Here is a 16330-nt window from a genome sequence, read left to right as displayed (position 1 = left end):
AAAAAAAGCTGCACACAAATATTGTACTTGACTTAGTAGATTTTTGTTTTTTACAGTGATAATAGTCAGAACTCCCAAAACTACTCTGTGTATTCTAGAGTAGAGCAAATAAATATGTATAAGGGTGATTATAAAAGTCAGATATTTCAGTGTAAGAGAAGAGTGTTCCAAATAAGGAAAGGGAAAAGGTAGAAATGAACTTCTGTAGAGTTAGATTGGCATTGGCAGTTTCAGTATGGACTCATGGTTTTTAACATATTTACAGATAAACATAAAAGTAGATACAGACATGAGTTTGTGCATATATGTATCTATTCCTTAACTCAGTCTGTTGATAAGGCCTTAAAGCTGTGATACTTCAAATAATACTTGTCAATGAAAGGAACTAAGGTTCCATGGAGAAATGATTGATTCTAATGTAGGGGTAGGGGAGATACAAAGATAAGCTTGGAACGTATTTTGGTTGCCAGAAAATTGTGCTGAATTGCTCATCGTGTCTGACTCCTTATGACCCCATGGACTACAGCCTGCCATGCTTCTCTGTCCATGGGGATTCTCCAGGCAAGCATACTGGAGTGGGTTGTCCTCCCCTCTTTGAATGTTGAATTTCAAGCCAGCTTTTTCGCTCTCCTCTTTAATCTTCATCAAGAAGCTCTTTAGTTCCTCTTTGCTTTCTGCCATTAGAGTGGTATTACCTGCATATCTGAAATTGTTGATATTTCTCCCGGCCATCTTGATGCCAGCTTGTGGTTCACCCAGCCTGGCATTTTGCATGTTGTGCTGTGCATAGCAGTTAAATGAACAGGGTGGCAATATACAATCTTGACATACTCCTTTCCCAATTTCGAACTAGTCTGTTGTCCCATGTCTGGTTCTAACTGTTGCATCGTGACCTGCATAGAGGTTTCTCCGGAGGCAGGTAAGGTTGTCTGGTATTCCCATCTCTTTAAACATTTTCCACAGTTTGTTGTATTCCACACAGTTAAAGGCTTTAGCGTAGTCAGTGAAGCAGAAGTGGTTGTTTTTCTGGAATTCTCTAGGTTTTTCGATGATCCAGTGAATGTTGGCAATTTGATCTCTGATTCCTTTGCCTTTTCTAAATCCAGCTTGTACATCTGGAAGTTGTTACATACGAATTAAATTACCATTACTGTGACCTTTAGTAGTGTTCATCTCTTGTTGGAAGTACTTCCTTGGCATGTCTTAGCCATTCTCTGCCATCCATTCTTCATGGCTTAACTCAGGAAAGTTTTTCTTGAAACCTGAGTCTGCAGACATGAATTCCTAAGTAACATGTGAAAGACATATTATGTCTTAAAATGGTTTACTTTTGGATGATTCAGATGGTTACATTCGACTAAACTTCTGTGAACTTATTTGCATTTTATAATTGTCAAATTGAAGCATTATTAAGTGGCTCAAAAGTTTTTAAGCTGAAATGTTTGCATAATAACGTAATAATAGTATATAGTAGCTGCCAAACTTTTCCATAGTGGTTGTAACTTTTAGCACTTCACCAACAGTGTATGAGGGCTCCGGATTTTAAGCATTCTCTCCAGCATTTCTTATTGTCTGTCTTTTTAAGTGTAGTTATCCTAGAGGTTGTGATGTTACCTCATTGTGGTTCTGATATCTATTTGCCTCATGACTGTATGACCTAAATCAAATCCCTTATGATTATACAGTGGAAGTGAGAAATAGATTTAAGGGACTAGATCTGATAGATAGAGTGCCTGATGAACTATGGACTGAGGTTCGTGACATTGTACAGGAGACAGGGGTCAAGACCATCCCCATGGAAAAGAAATGCAAAAAAGCAAAATGGCTGTTGAAAGAAGAGAGGTGAAAAGTAAAGGAGAAAATGAAAGATATACGCATCTGAATGCGGAGTTCCAAAGAATAGCAAGAAGAGATAAGAAAGCCTTCCTCAGTGATCAATGCAAAGAAATAGAGGAAAACGACAGAATGGGAAAGACTAGAGATCTCTTCAAGAAAATTAGAGATACCAAGGGAATATTTCATGCAAAGATGGGCTCAATAAAGGACAGAAATGGTCTGGACCTAACAGAAGCAGAAGATATTAAGAGGTGGCAAGAATACACAGAAGAACTGTGCAAACAAGATCTACGACCCAGATAATCATGATGGTATGATCACTCACCTAGAGCCAGACAAATGGGCCTTAGAAAGCATCACTACGAACAAAACTGGTAGAGGTGATGGAATTCCAGTGGAGCTATTTCAAATCCTAAAAGATGATGCTGTAAAACTGCTGTACTCAATATACCAGCAAATTTGGAAAACTCAGCGGTGGCCACAGGACTGGAAAAGGTCCGTTTTCATTCCAATTCCAAAGAAAGGCAATGCCAAAGAATGCTCAGACTACCGCACAATTGTACTCATCTCACATGGTAGTAAAGTAATGCTCAAAATTTTCGAAGCCAGGCTTCAGCGATACGTGAACCGTGAACTTCCAGATGTTCAGCTAGTTTTAGAAAAGACAGAGGAACCAGAGATCAAATTGCCAACATCTGCTGGATCATGGAAAAAGCAAGAAAGTTCCCCAAAAATATCTACTTCTGCTTTATTGACTATGCCAAAGCCTTTGACTGTGTGGATCACAATAAACTGTGGAAAATTCTGAAAGACATGGGAATACCAGACCACCTGACCTGCCTCTTGAGAAATCTGTATGCAGGTCAGGAAGCAACAGTTCGAACTGGACATGGAACAACAGACTGGTTCCAAATAGGAAAAGCAGTATGTCAAGGGTGTATATTGTCACCCTGCTTATTTAACTTATATGCGGAGTACATCATGAGAAACACTGAGCTGGAAGAAGCACAAGCTGGAATCAAGAGAAATATCAATAGCCTCAGATATGCAGATGACACCACCCTTATGGCAGAAAGTGAAGAGGAACTAAAAAGCCTCTTGATGCAAGTGAAAGAGGAGAGTGAAAAAGTTGGGTTAAAGTTCAACATTCAGAAAACGAAGATCATGGCCTCTGGTCCCATCACTTCATGGGAAATAGATGGGGAAACATAGGGAACAGTGTCAGACTTTATTTTTGGGGGCTCCAAAATCACTGCAGATGGTGACTGCAGCCATAAAATTAAAAGCCTCTTACTCCTTGGAAGAAAAGTTATGACCAACCTAGATAGCATATTGAAAAACAGAGACATTACTTTGCCAACAAAGGTCCATTTAGTCAAGGCTATGGTTTTTCCAGTGGTCATGTATGGATTTGAGAGTCGGACTGTGAAGAAAGCTGAGCACTGAAGAATTGATGCTTTTGAACTGTGGTGTTGGAGAAGACTCTTGAGAGTTCCCTGGACTGCAGGGAGATCCAACCAATCCATCCTAAAGGAGATCAGTCCTGGGTATTCATTGGAAGGACTGATGTTGAAGCTGAAACTCCAATACTTTGGCTACTTGATGCGGAGAGCTGACTCATTTGAAAAGATCCTGATGCTAGGAAAGATTGAGGGCAGGAGGAGAAGGAGAAGACAGAGGATGGGATGGTTGGATGGCATCACCGACTCAGTGGACATGAGTTTGGGTAAACTCCGGTAGTTGGTGATGGACAGGGAGACCTGGTTGCTGGGACTCATGGGATTGCAGAGTCAGACATGAGTGAGGGACTGAACTGAACTGTATGGTGTTGAGGGAGCTCTCATGCTTATTGCTCATTTGTATATCTACTTTGTAGGAATATATGTTCAAATGTTTTACTCATTGTTAATTGGATTATTGGTCCTTTTATTATTGAATTGTAATAGTTTAATTATTGAGATATAAACCCCTTAACAGATGAATGACTTACAGCTATTTTTCCCCATTTTGTGAATTATCTTTTTAAATAACTTTCTTGATGATGTCCTTTGCAGTACAAAACTTTACAGTTTTTCCTGTTTCTTGTACTTTTTGTGTTATGTCTACGGTAGCATGATCAAGAAGATTTAAGTCTTTGTCTTCTAAGAGTTTTATAGTTTGAGCTCTTACATTTAAGTCTTTGATCAATTTGAGTTAACTTTTCTATGTGGTGTGAGGAGGGGTACAGAATTATTTTATTTTTTTGTATGGTTTGCCAGTTGTCCCAGCACCATTTGTTATAAAGAGTCTCTTACTGTTTTTTTAGCATGATGAATAGTGCTGCTATTTAGCATATAAGACAAACTAGAAATCTAGTTCATCATTATGGGGAGGTCTGGTATTCCCATCTCTTGAAGAATTTTCCACAGTTGCTTTAGCCTAGTCAATAAGGAGAAGTAGATGGTTTTCTGGAACTCTCTTGCTTTTTCTATGATCCAGCGGATGTTGGCAATTTGATATTTGATTCCTCTGCCTTTTCTAAATCCAGCTGGAACATCTGGGAGTTCTTGGTTGATGTACTGTTGAAGCCTCACTTGGAAAATTTTGAGCATTACTTTGCTAGCGTGTGAGATGAGTGCAATTGTGCGGTAGTTTGAACATTCTTTGGCATTACCCTTCTTTGGGATTGGAATGAAAACTGACCTTTTCCAGTCCTGTGGCCACTGCTGAGTTTTCCAAATTTGCTGGCACATTGAGTGCAGCACTTTCTCAGCATCATCCTTTAGGATTTGAAATAGCTCCGCTGGAATTCCATCACCTCCACTAGCTTTGTTTGTCGTGATGCTTCCTATGGCCCACCTGACTTCACATTCCAGGATGTCTGGCTCTAGGTGAGTGATCACACCATTGTGGTTATCTGGTCATTAAGATCTTTTTTGTATAGTTCTTCTGTATATTCTTGCCACCTTTTCTTAATATCTTCTGCTTCTGTTAAGTCCATATGTTTCTTTCCTTTATCGAGCCCATCTTTGCATGAAATGTTCCCTTGGTATCTCTAATTTTCTTGAAGAGCTCTGTAGTCTTTCCCATTCTGTTGTTTTCCTCTATATCTCTGCATTGATTGCTGAGGAAGGCTTTCTTACCTCTCCTTGCAAGTCTTTTGAACTCTCCTTTCAGATGCTTATATCTTTCCTTTTCTCCTTTGTCTTCTCTTCTTTTCTCAGCTATTTGGAAGGCCTCCCCAGACAGCCATTTTGCCTTTTTGCATTTCTTTTCCATGGGGATGGTCTTGATCCCTGCTTCCTGTAAGATATCATGAACCTCCACCCATAGTTCTTCAGGCACTCTGTCTGTCAGATCTGATCCCTTGAATCTATTTGTCGCTTCCACTGTATAATCATAGGGGATTTGATTTAGGTCATACCTGAATGGTCTAGTGGTTTTCCCTACTTTCTTCAATTTAAGTCTGAATTTGGCAATAAGGAGTTCATGATCTGAGCCACAGTCAGTTCCCTGTCTTGTTTTTTTTGCTGACTGTATAGAGATTCTCCATTTTTGGCTGCAAAAAATGTAATCAATCTGATTTCAGTATTAACCATCTGGTGATGTCCATGTGTAGAGTTGTCTCTGTGGTAGGCTTAATGGTGAACTCCCAAGAGGTTTTACACCAAGCGGGACCTTCCAGTGCCCCCTGTCTCTGTGGTGAGCCCCTCCTGACCCATGTCTCCACAGGAGGCTGTCCCACTACTAGCCGGTAGTTTTGGTTTATTCTCCTGTGGGGTCACTGCTCCTCTCCTCTGGGTCTTGGTGCATGCAGAAGTTTGTTTGTGCCTCCAAGACTGGAGTCACTTTTTCCCTAGTCCCCGGGAAGTCCTGTAATCAAATCCTGCTGACACTCAAGGCCGGATTCCCTGGGAAATGCCAGTCCCTTTGTCAGATCCGCAGGCTTAGAAGCCTGACATGGGGTGCAGAACCTTTACAACAGTATGAGAACTTCTTTGGTACGACTGTTCTCTAGTCTTTGGGTCACCCATCCAGCAAGTATGTATTTGATTTTATTGTGATTGTACTCCTCCCGCCGTCTTGCTCCGGCCTCTTCTTTGTCTTTGGACGTGGAGTATCTTCTTTTGGTGGGTTCCAGTGTCCTCCCAGAGAAGGCAATGGCACCCCACTCCAGTACTCTTGCCTGTAAAATCCCATGGATGGAGGAGCCTGGTAGACTGCAGTCCATGGGGTCGCCAAGAGTCAGACACGACTAAGCGACTTCCCTTTGACTTTTCACTTTCATGCATTGGAGAAGGAAGTGGCAACCCACTCCAGTGTTCCTGCCTGGAGAATCCCAGGGATGGCGGAGCCTGGTGGGCTGCCGTCTCTAGGGTGGCACAGAATCGGACACGACTGAAGTGACTTAGCAGCAGCAGCAGCAGTGTCCTCCTGTTGATGGTTGTTTAGTAGCTAGTTGCACTTCTGGTGCTTTTGCAGGAGGGGATGAGCTCATGTCTTTCTGCTCTGCCATCTTGAACCAGAAGTCCAGCTTGTTAATTTGTTAATTGCTTTCATGTTTGTTTTCTACACAAGTGGAAAAAGCCTTCCTGACTATTTCCTCATGCAGTTCTCCACTGTAATGAAAATGTTTCATTTTTACAACAAATTGTGATGGGTGAGGAAAAGTGAATATTGTACAATAATGTGGAACAGAAGAGGCCATGGGGCAAATGAAATGGACCATGACCAACCACACCAGTGGCCAGTCTTCATCCAAAGAAGGTGATGTTGTATGTGATGGGATTGGAAGGGAGTTCTCTATTATGAACTTCTGGAAAACCAAATGATTCATTGCAACAAGTACTGTTCCCAATTAGACCAACTGAAAACAGCACTGAGTGAAACATGTCTGAAATTAGTGAACAGAAAATGCATAATCTATCAGGATAGCACAGAACAACATGTTTCTTTGATGACCAGGGGAAAAAAAGTGTTACATCTTGGTGGAGACGTTCTGATTCATCCATGGTATTCACCAGATGTTGCACCTTCAGATTTCTATCTGTTTCAGTCTTTAAAAAATTCTCTCAATGGAAAAAATTTCAGTTCCGTTTTCTCAAAAGATAAAAAGTTTTGGGAAGATGGAATTATGAAGTTGCCTGAAAAATGGCATCACCTTACTGGAAGGTTCGTGCCCTGCCATGTCCCACCTCCCCTCATGTAAAGTGAAACAGTTCCCCTACTTATCCTTCTTTTCTTGTTTGCTAGAACATTTATTGTGTAACGTATCATTCATGGTCTTTTGCTCCCTGTTGGTATGTGGCTCCACGAGGCCAGAGTTCTTACCTCTTCAGTCACTTTTGTGTCGCTAGGAGCAAGAATAATAAGCATTGATGATGTGTCAAGGATCTGATTGAGTGAGTGGATGAATGCTGACTCACTCTCGCAGTGCTCCCCCTTCCTCATGTGCTTAGTTCCCTCTGTTCTAACCATCCTCTGCCTCAGGCAGCTTCTTGCTGCTCAGGTCCACAAGCATCACTTCCTCATCAGACCTTACCTGCCTAGGTTGGAGTTCCTTATGTTTCTGCTTGCAAGTGCCCTTAGCTGTGGACTTCTCCTTCATGTGTGTGTGTTAATCACGCGGTTGTGTCTCACTCTTTGTGACCCCATGGGACTATAGCCCACCAGGCTACTCCGTGTGTGGATTCTCCAGGCAAGAATACTGGCGTGAGTAGCTATTCCCTTCTCTGGGGATCTTCCTGACCCAGGGATTGAAGTCCCTGCATTGCAGGGAGACTCATTACCCTGTGAGCCACCAGGGAAGTCTTCTTCTTGTTGTTTTTTGGTCACTCAGTTGTGTCCGACTCTTTGCGACCCCACACACTGCAATATGCAGGCTTCTCTGTCCTTCACTGTCTACTGGAGTTCATTCATACTTATGTCCATTGAGTTGGTGATGCCAACCAACCATCTTATCCTCTGTTTCCTTTTTCTGCTGCCTTCAGTCTTGCCTGGCCTTAGGGTATTTTCCAGTGATTAAGCTCTTCCCATCAGGTGGCCAAAGTATTGGAGCTTCAGCTTCAGCATCAGTCCTTCCAGTGAATATTCAGAGTTGATTTCCTTTAGGATTGACTGGTTTGATCACCTTGCTGTCCAAGGGACTCTCAAGAGTCTTGTCCAGCATCACAGTTTGAAAGCATCAATTCTTCGGCCCTCAGCCGTCCTTATGGTCCAACTCTCACATCCATACATGACTGCTGGAAAAACCATAGCTTTAAGTATACGGACCTGTGTAGGCAAAGTGATGTCTCTGCTTTTTAATACAGTTTAGGTTTGTCATAGCTTTTCTTCCAAGGAGCAAGCATCTTTTAATTTTTTGGCTACAGTCACCATCTACATTGATTTTGGAGACGAAGAAAAAGTCTGTCACTGTTTGCATTTTTTCCTCATCTATTTGCCATGAAGTGATAGGACCATTATCTTAGTTTTTTGAATGTTGAGTTTTAAGCCTGCTTTTTCGCTCTCCTCTTTAATCTTCATCAAGAGGTTCTTTAGTTCCTCTTCACTTTCTGCCATAAGGGTGGTGTCATCTGTGTATCTGAGGATATTGATACTTATCCCAGCAATTTTGATTTCAGCTTGTGATTTATCCAGCCTGGCATTTCTCATGATGTACTCTGCATAAAAATTAAATAAGCAGGGTGACAATATACAGCCTTGATGTAGTCATTTCCCAATTTTGAACCAGTCTTTTGTTCGATGTCTAATTCTAACTATTGCTTCTTGACCTTGCATACAGGTTTCTCAGGGGGCAAATAAGGTGGTCTGATATTCCCATCTCTTGAAGAATTTTCCACAGTTTGTTGTGATCCATAGTGTCCAAGGCTTTAGCATAGTCAGTGAAGCAGAGGTAGGTGTTTTTCAGGAATTCTTTTGCTTTTTCTGTGCTTCAACGCTTGTTGGCAATTTGATCTCTTGTTCCTCTGCCCTTTCTAAATCCAGCTTGAACATTTGAAAGTTCACAGTTCACATACTGTTGAAGCCTAGGCTGAAGGATTTTGATCATTACCTTGCTAACATGTGAAATGAGTACAATTGTCCAGTAGTCTGAAGATTCTTTGGCATTACCCTTCTTTGGGATTGGAATGAAAACTGATCTTTTCCAGGGCTGTGGCCACTGCTGAGTTTTCCAAAGTTGCTGGCATATTGAGTGCAGCACTTTCATAGCATCATCTTTTAGGATTTGAAACAGCTCAGGTGGAATTTCATCACCTCCATTAGCTTTGTTTGTAGTGATGCTTCCTAAGGCCCACTTCACTTTACACTCCAGGATGTCTGGTTCTAGGTGAGTGATTACAGCATTGTGGTTTTCCACATCATTAAGACCTTTTTGTACAGTCCTTTGTATTCATACCTCTTCTTAATCTCTTCTGCTTCTGCTAGGTACTTGCGTTTCAGTCCTTTCTTGTGTCCATCTTTGCATGAAATGTTCCCTTGGTATCTCCAATTTTCTTGATGAAATCTTTAGTCTTTCCCATTCTATTGTTTTCCTCTATTCCTTTGCATTATTCACTTAAGGCTTTCTTACCTCTCTTTGCTGTTCTTTGGAACGCTGGATTCAGATGGGTGTATCTTCCCCTTTCTCCTTTGCCTTTTGCTTCTCTTCTTTTCTCAGCTATTTGTAAGGCCTCATCAGACAACTTTTGCCTTTTTTGCATTTCTTTTTCTTAGGAATGGTTTTGGTCACCACTTCCTGTACAGTGTTATGAACCTCCGTCCATAGTTCTTCAGGCATTCTATCAGATATAATCCCTTGAATTTATTTGTCATTTCCACTGTATAATCGTAGAGGATTTGATTTAGGTCATACTTGAATGGCCTAGTGGTTTTCCTTACTTTCTTCAATTCCAAATCTGAATTTTGCAGTAAGTCATGATCTGAGCCACAGTCAGCTCCCAGTCTTGTTTTTGCTGACTGTTTAGAGCTTCTCCATCTTTGTCTCAAAAGAATATAATCAATCTGATTTCAGTGTTAACCATTTGGTGATGTCCATGAGTTGCCTCATGTCGTTGGAAGGTGTTTGCTATGACAGTGTGCTTTCTTGGCAAAATTCTGTTAACCTTTGCCTGTTCATTTTGTACCCCATGGCCAAACTTGCCTGCTACTCCAGGTATCTCTTGACTTCCTGCTTTTGCATTCCAGTCCCCTATGATGAAAAGGACATCTTTTTTTGATGTTAGCTCTGGAAGGTCTTGTAGGTCTTCATAGAACCGTTTAGCTTCAGCTTCTTTGGCGGTAGTGGTTGGGGCATAGACTTGGATTACTGTGATGGTGAATGTTCTGTGTTGGAAATGAACCAAGGTCATTCTGTAATTTTTGAGATTGCACCCAGGTACTGCATTTCGGACTCTTGTTGACTATGAGGGCTACTCCATTTCTTCTAAGGGATTCTTGCCCACAGTAGTAGATATAACGGTTATCTGAATTAAATTCACCCTTTCCCATCCAGTTTAGTTCAGTGATCCTGAAATGTTGATCTTCACTCTTGCCATCTCCTGTTTGACCACTTCCGATTTACCTTGACTCATGGACCTAACATTCCAGTGTTCCTATGCAGTATTGTTTTCTTTACAGCATCAGACTTTACTTTCACCATCAGACGCATCCACAGCTGGGTGTCATTTAGGCTTTGGCTCAGCATTAGTGACTATTTCAGTTTCTCTTCCTTTGTGCTATTCTTGTTAATGTCTGTCTTCCCTCCAACTGTCCTCCCCCTCATTTTGCTCTTTGTTAAATTCTGACGGCCGAGCACAGTGTCAGATTCTCAATAAATGCAAATGTTTGTTGAAAGAGTAATAAACAAATTAAAATATTCTTTTTTTTAATTGAAGGATAATTGATTTACAGAATTTTGTTTTCTGTCAAACCTGTACATGAATCAGCCATAGGTATACATATATCTCCTGCCTTTTGAACCTCCCTCCCATCTCCCTCCCCATCCCACCCCTCTAGGCTGACACGGAGCCTCGGTTTGAGTTTCCTGAGCCCTACGGCAATTTCCCATCCTCTGTCTGTTTTACACATGGTAATGTAAGTTTCCGTATTACTCTGTCCATACATCTTGCCCTCACCTCTCCTCTCCCCATGTCCACAAGTCGGTTTTCCATGTCTGTCCCTCTATTGCTGCCCCACATATAAATCCCTCAGGACCATTTTTCTAGATTCCACATATATGCACTAGGATACAATACTTACCTTTCTCTTTCTGACTCACTTCACTCTGTATAGTAGGTTCTAGGTTCATCCACCTTATCAGAACTGACTCAAAGGAGTTCCTTTTATGTCTGAGTAATATTCTATTGTGTATATGTACCACACCTTCTTTATCCATTCATCTGTTGATGGACATCTAGGTTGCTTTCTAGCCATTGTAAATAGTGCTGCAGTGAACAGTGGGATACATGTGTCTTTTTCAATTTGGTTTCCCCAGGGTGTATGCCTAGGAGTGGGATTGCTGGATCATATGGTGGTTTTATTTTATTCCTAGGTTTTTAAGGAATCTCCATACCATCTTCCATAATGGCTGTATCAATTTACATTCCCACCAACAGTGCAAGAGCGTTCCCTTTTCTCTACACCCTCTCCAGCATTTATTGTTTGTAGACTTTTTGATGATGGCCATTCTTACTGGGGTGAGGTGATATCATTGTAGTTTCGATTTGCATTTCTCTAATAATGAGCAATGTTGAGTATGTTTTCATGTTTGTTAGCCGTCTGTATGTCTTCTTTGGAAAAATGTCTGTTCTTTTTCCCACTTTTTGATTGGGCTGTTGGTTTTTCTGGTGTTGAGTTGTATGAGCTGCTTGTATATTTTGGAAATTAATTTATCCGTTGTTTCATTTGCTATTATTTTTTCCCATTGTGAGGGATGTCTTTTCACCCTGCTTATAGTTTCCTTTGCTGTGCAAAAGCTTTTCAGTTTAACCAGGTTTGACTTGTTTACTTCTGTTTTTATTTCCATTACTGTAGTAGGTGGGTCATAGAGGATCTTGCTTTGATAAAATATTCCTATGATCTATATAACTAACAATCCATCAAAGTTGGTCATTGTCAGTAACATTTGCTTAAAAAGATAATAGGATTAAAACTTAATGATCTCATAGTTTTAAGTTGACCTGGAGTCTAGGGAGCATAAATATAGTTAGCATCATTGCCTTTCAGCAAGAATTTTCTGTGCTGTTTCCCCTATGTGTTGTGGAAACCGGTTCTTACCGTGGATGGCCATCCAGTTCTGCCACCATCCCTAGCATCGGGCACTCTTCCTTCTAAGTCTGATGTTGGTCTTCTCTAAAGTCACCCTTCGGTTTGGGGTTGCCCTCTTCCTTTCTTATATTTAGAGAATTATCTTATCCTTTATTAAATGAAATAGTCTCACTTCCTTCTTTTGATCTCTTGGGCCCATGTAATGCTCCTGAGTGGTTTTATGTAGTGTATTCCAACATAGACCCTATTTATGTATCAAATACCAAAGGATAACTTTTTAAAAAGTGTTTTTATGAGTAGTGATATATTTAATAGAAGAACTGTTGCAAATCTAGCTTTATTAACTTTAATGATTTGCTTCTTTACTGAGCTCATTATATTATTGTGAATGTACATATAAATATTAGTTTTGGGAAAAACAGCTATTTCAGTGCATATTACTAGTTGGGTGAATGCTCCATAAATGGATATAATCCTCAAACAACTTTAGGCACTATTTATCCTCATATATAAAGAAACTGACATATATGAACCTTAGAAATAAAAGATTTTCTTAATCTCATTGTCACTGCAGGCAACGGAAACCTATTTGATCCTTCTTAATTATTTCACAAGATAAAATAACCATGTTGAGAAAGGTAATCTGTTTTCAATTTCTTAAGAATTTTTGGTCACTAATATCTTATCATTAAAAAAAAATTGTTATGGTCTTTTCTTTAAAATACTTAAATATTTATTGCCTTTGTAATAGGTGGGATTAGAAAACATGCATATGATTGTTCCAAAACTTGGTTGTTTACATTGCTATTGCTATTTACTACTGGAATAAGTACAGCTTTTTTTTTTTTTTTTAATGAATAGAGGCCTCTATAGTGACCCTTTATGATAGTAGAAACTTAAATTATTATTCTTTGACCTTATATGTTGTCTTAAAATTGTCTTTAGGGGAATATTTTATCCTGAGTTTGTTGATTATTCAAGATTGAAAACATTTCACCTGATAGCTTAGAGATTTGTGTCTTGGCATTAAGATGGTCACTTCATTCTCAGTATTGTTTAAATCAGTGGGTGTGGGGCAGGCAACTGAATTCTTTTCTTCTCTAAAGTTTCAGTGTGTAGCTTTTGGCTCTTTTTCACATACTTCGTCAAAACTTTGTCTACAAAGAAGTGTGGATTGGGGATTTATTTCTAGAACTGTGTTAAAACACTTTCTGTAGATATTTGTTGATGAAGCTGCGTCAGGTAGGTGTCATGGTTACCATCGTCTCTAAGACTCATTCTGCTTGTCCCTTCACTCTACCTGTGTGTCCTCTGCTTGTCTGGTCTCTCTGCTTTCCATTTTCTCTGGTTTGGGAATGGATCTATAAGTCTCATGTTCTGTGTTGGTGCTTTGGCAGAGTAGCCTGGTGTCTGGATAGTTAAGAAATGAGCTGATCAACAGTAGTGTTAAAATGGAACAAGCTTAGCTGTTCCTTGTACCTCATGTTAAACGTAATGAGTTTAGAGGATTATGACTCTGTGTAACGATTGGAATCTGCTAGACGGGACATCTGTTTTACTTTTTACTGATTAATTTGGTGTAGAAATAGCATCCTTTTTTGCAGTATGAAAATTATTTTGTATTCTAGCTTTCACTGGTAGCTTATTTTCTGAAGTGTACTTTTTAGAATAGCATGTTAGTGTAAAATTATCTTAATAGGACTGGATATTCTTTGTTAGTCTGAAAATATTTGTTTTCTGTGATAAAAGTTTCTGGGAACATATGAATTTTCATTTATTCTGGACAGCATTAGAATTGTTTAGTATATGCAAATATTTTTCCTTTGGTTTTGTTTCCTAGGTTGCACGTTTTCAAAAAATTCCTAATTCTGAAAATGAGACAATGATTCCGGTATTGACATCAAAAAAAGCAAGTGAATTACCAGTCAGTGAAGTTGCAAGCATTCTCCAAGTAAGTTCTTGGTGGGGAGGAAGGGAGTGTGTAGTAGAATGAGCCACTTAGCTAAGTGCTATCTAGTAGAGTTTTCTGTTCTGCAGGTGTGTGTGGCTAGTGGTTCCCTGATAGGATGATGCAGCTCTGGATCATTAGTGTTGCTGGAAACTGTTAGTGCTGTGTGAGGATTAGTTGGATTAGGAAAGTGATCAATTTAATTATTAACATAAGTGAAGTTAGGAGTTTTATCCTTTTTTATGTTTTCTACTGTAAAAGCTAAATATAAGTTCAGAACTGTGAGTAAATTTTGCTTATGTAATTCAGTCTCTTCCTAGTTTTTCACAGTCTAATGGAACATGAAGAAAAGGATATTTAAAATTTTCTCGTCAGAATCCACATATTTTAATGATGGCATTAAAAGCATTGCATACCCCCCACCCCCACCGTTTTTTTAAGGTTTTTTTGGGGCGGGTTGTATTTATACTCTTGTTTTAAAGCCACTTACTCTAAATATATTTAGATATCACAAGACTCTGTTATTGACCTCTATTATAAAGCTTTTGGTCAGAGAAACTACTTCAGAGATGCAAGTAATTTCATTCTTTAATGATAGTTTCAAATAACAAGTCATGAGAGGTAGTGACTGAAGAATGTAGGTGGTGTTTGAGGACTTAACTTCATTATTTTCAGTAATTTAGGAACTGCAGATTTTCTCTTTGGAATAAATGTACAGTCTAAGAACAAAAGGTAATACGAACCTCAGTTTTGATAGGCTCAGAGAACAAGAAAGATGCATAATCTTTTGGAGAAACTAATTTTAGAAGACAGTAAGACAACAGTGGGAACCAAGAAAACTAGTTAAAATGTACTTACAATTTGCTTTCTGTACATTGTCACTTTTGTGTTACTCTTTCCACATAAAAATCATAATTTTTTGTTTATTAATCTAGTTGCTTACATTAACATGTTTTATTGAGGTTTAATTTATATAGACTACAATGTAGTCATTAAATATACACTTGCATTTTGGCACATATAGCCAACATCACAATGAAGATGTAGAAAATTTTCATCACTCTATATAGATTCCACGTGTTTTTTTGTAGCTAATCCTTCCATTGCTCTTGGCCCCAGGCACTCACTGATATGCTTTGTCCCCATAGATTAATTTTGATTGTCACAGAAGTTCCTATAAATATGACCATACATATGTACTTTTTTGTGTTTTCTCATTTGTTTTCTGCTAATATTTTCAGTAACTTTTATATATAAAATCTCATAGGCTGATCTTCAGAATGGTCTAAACAAATGTGAAGTAAGTCATAGGAGAGCCTTCCATGGCTGGAATGAGTTTGATATCAGTGAAGATGAGCCACTATGGAAGAAGTATATTTCTCAGGTATATTTTTATTTTCTCATGCTGTGTAGTTTACATGTATTTTTGTTAATGTAGTTTTTTACTTTTGTGAAGTTATTTATGGAGAAATGAAATAATATTAAAAAAAATTTTTTTTAACTAACTTGTTTCATTTGTTAGAGTTTACTATTAGGTTGGAATTTCTATAATTTTTAGTGTGTAAATCTTTAAGGGCTTATATCACATGGAGGTGATAATAGTAGTTTCCTTTGGAAGTGTCTTATATATATATATTTTATTATAGAAATGCTAGTATTTTTTAAAGTAATATGACTAGTTTAGAAAATTAGCAAAAGGTCATTTGAATCCAGACTGCCTGGTTACAAATTCCACCTTTCTTTATTACTGTTAATAGCTTGTGTGTACCTTATTATCCTCTGAGTCTTAACTAGAAAATGGAGATAATAATCTTAGGCGATAGTGGCTATCAATAGAAAATAGCTATTTTAAATTATTAGGTTGGTGAAAAAGTAATTGCGGTTTCAGACTGTGAATATCAAATCATTATAACTAGGCTCAAACACATCTTTATTAATCAAAATAGGAACTATTGCAGTCAACACATTTTTTTCAATGAGAAATAAGTTTGTTTATTCTTGTAACATAAAAATCTATGCTTTGGGATTTGACAAACTCTTGGAAAGCATTTTCTCCTTCCTGCTGGTTGTGGAAGCGTTTGTCCTTCAAAAACTTGTTGAGATGCTTGAAGAAGTGTCGTCAGTTGATGAGTGTTCAGGTGAATATGGCGGATGAGGCAAAATTTTGTAGCCTAATTTGTTCAACTTTTGAAGTGTTGGTTGTGCTCTGTGAGGTCGGGTGTTGTTGTGCAGAAAAATTGGGCCCTTTCTTCTGACAGATGCTGGCTTTAGGCAGTGGTTTTTGGTGTGTCTCATGGATTTGCGGAGCATACTTCTCAG

At 39.0% G+C, this 16330-nt stretch overlaps 1 protein-coding gene across 7 annotated transcripts in view; it reads left to right on the top strand.

Moving 5' to 3' along the window:
* Positions 1–16330, top strand: part of ATP2C1 (ATPase secretory pathway Ca2+ transporting 1) — a 160470-nt gene that overhangs the window by 65015 nt on the left and 79125 nt on the right. For 4 of the 7 annotated variants that reach the window (XM_069565559.1, XM_069565608.1, XM_069565598.1 and 1 more), the window contains 2 exons: positions 13904–14014; positions 15279–15395. In XM_069565559.1, coding sequence (XP_069421660.1) covers positions 13904–14014; positions 15279–15395 — 228 coding nt within the window. Of the gene's footprint in view, positions 1–12637; positions 12702–13903; positions 14015–15278; positions 15396–16330 lie in introns of all 7 variants that reach the window. The other 3 variants (XM_069565589.1, XM_069565578.1, XM_069565568.1) reach the window with 1 other exon arrangement.

The sequence above is a fragment of the Ovis canadensis genome, chromosome 1 (assembly GCF_042477335.2).
Source record: "Ovis canadensis isolate MfBH-ARS-UI-01 breed Bighorn chromosome 1, ARS-UI_OviCan_v2, whole genome shotgun sequence".
Lineage (NCBI taxonomy): Eukaryota > Metazoa > Chordata > Mammalia > Artiodactyla > Bovidae > Ovis > Ovis canadensis.
Note: the sequence above shows the minus strand (reverse complement) of the source record. Positions and strands in the feature narration are given on the sequence as shown.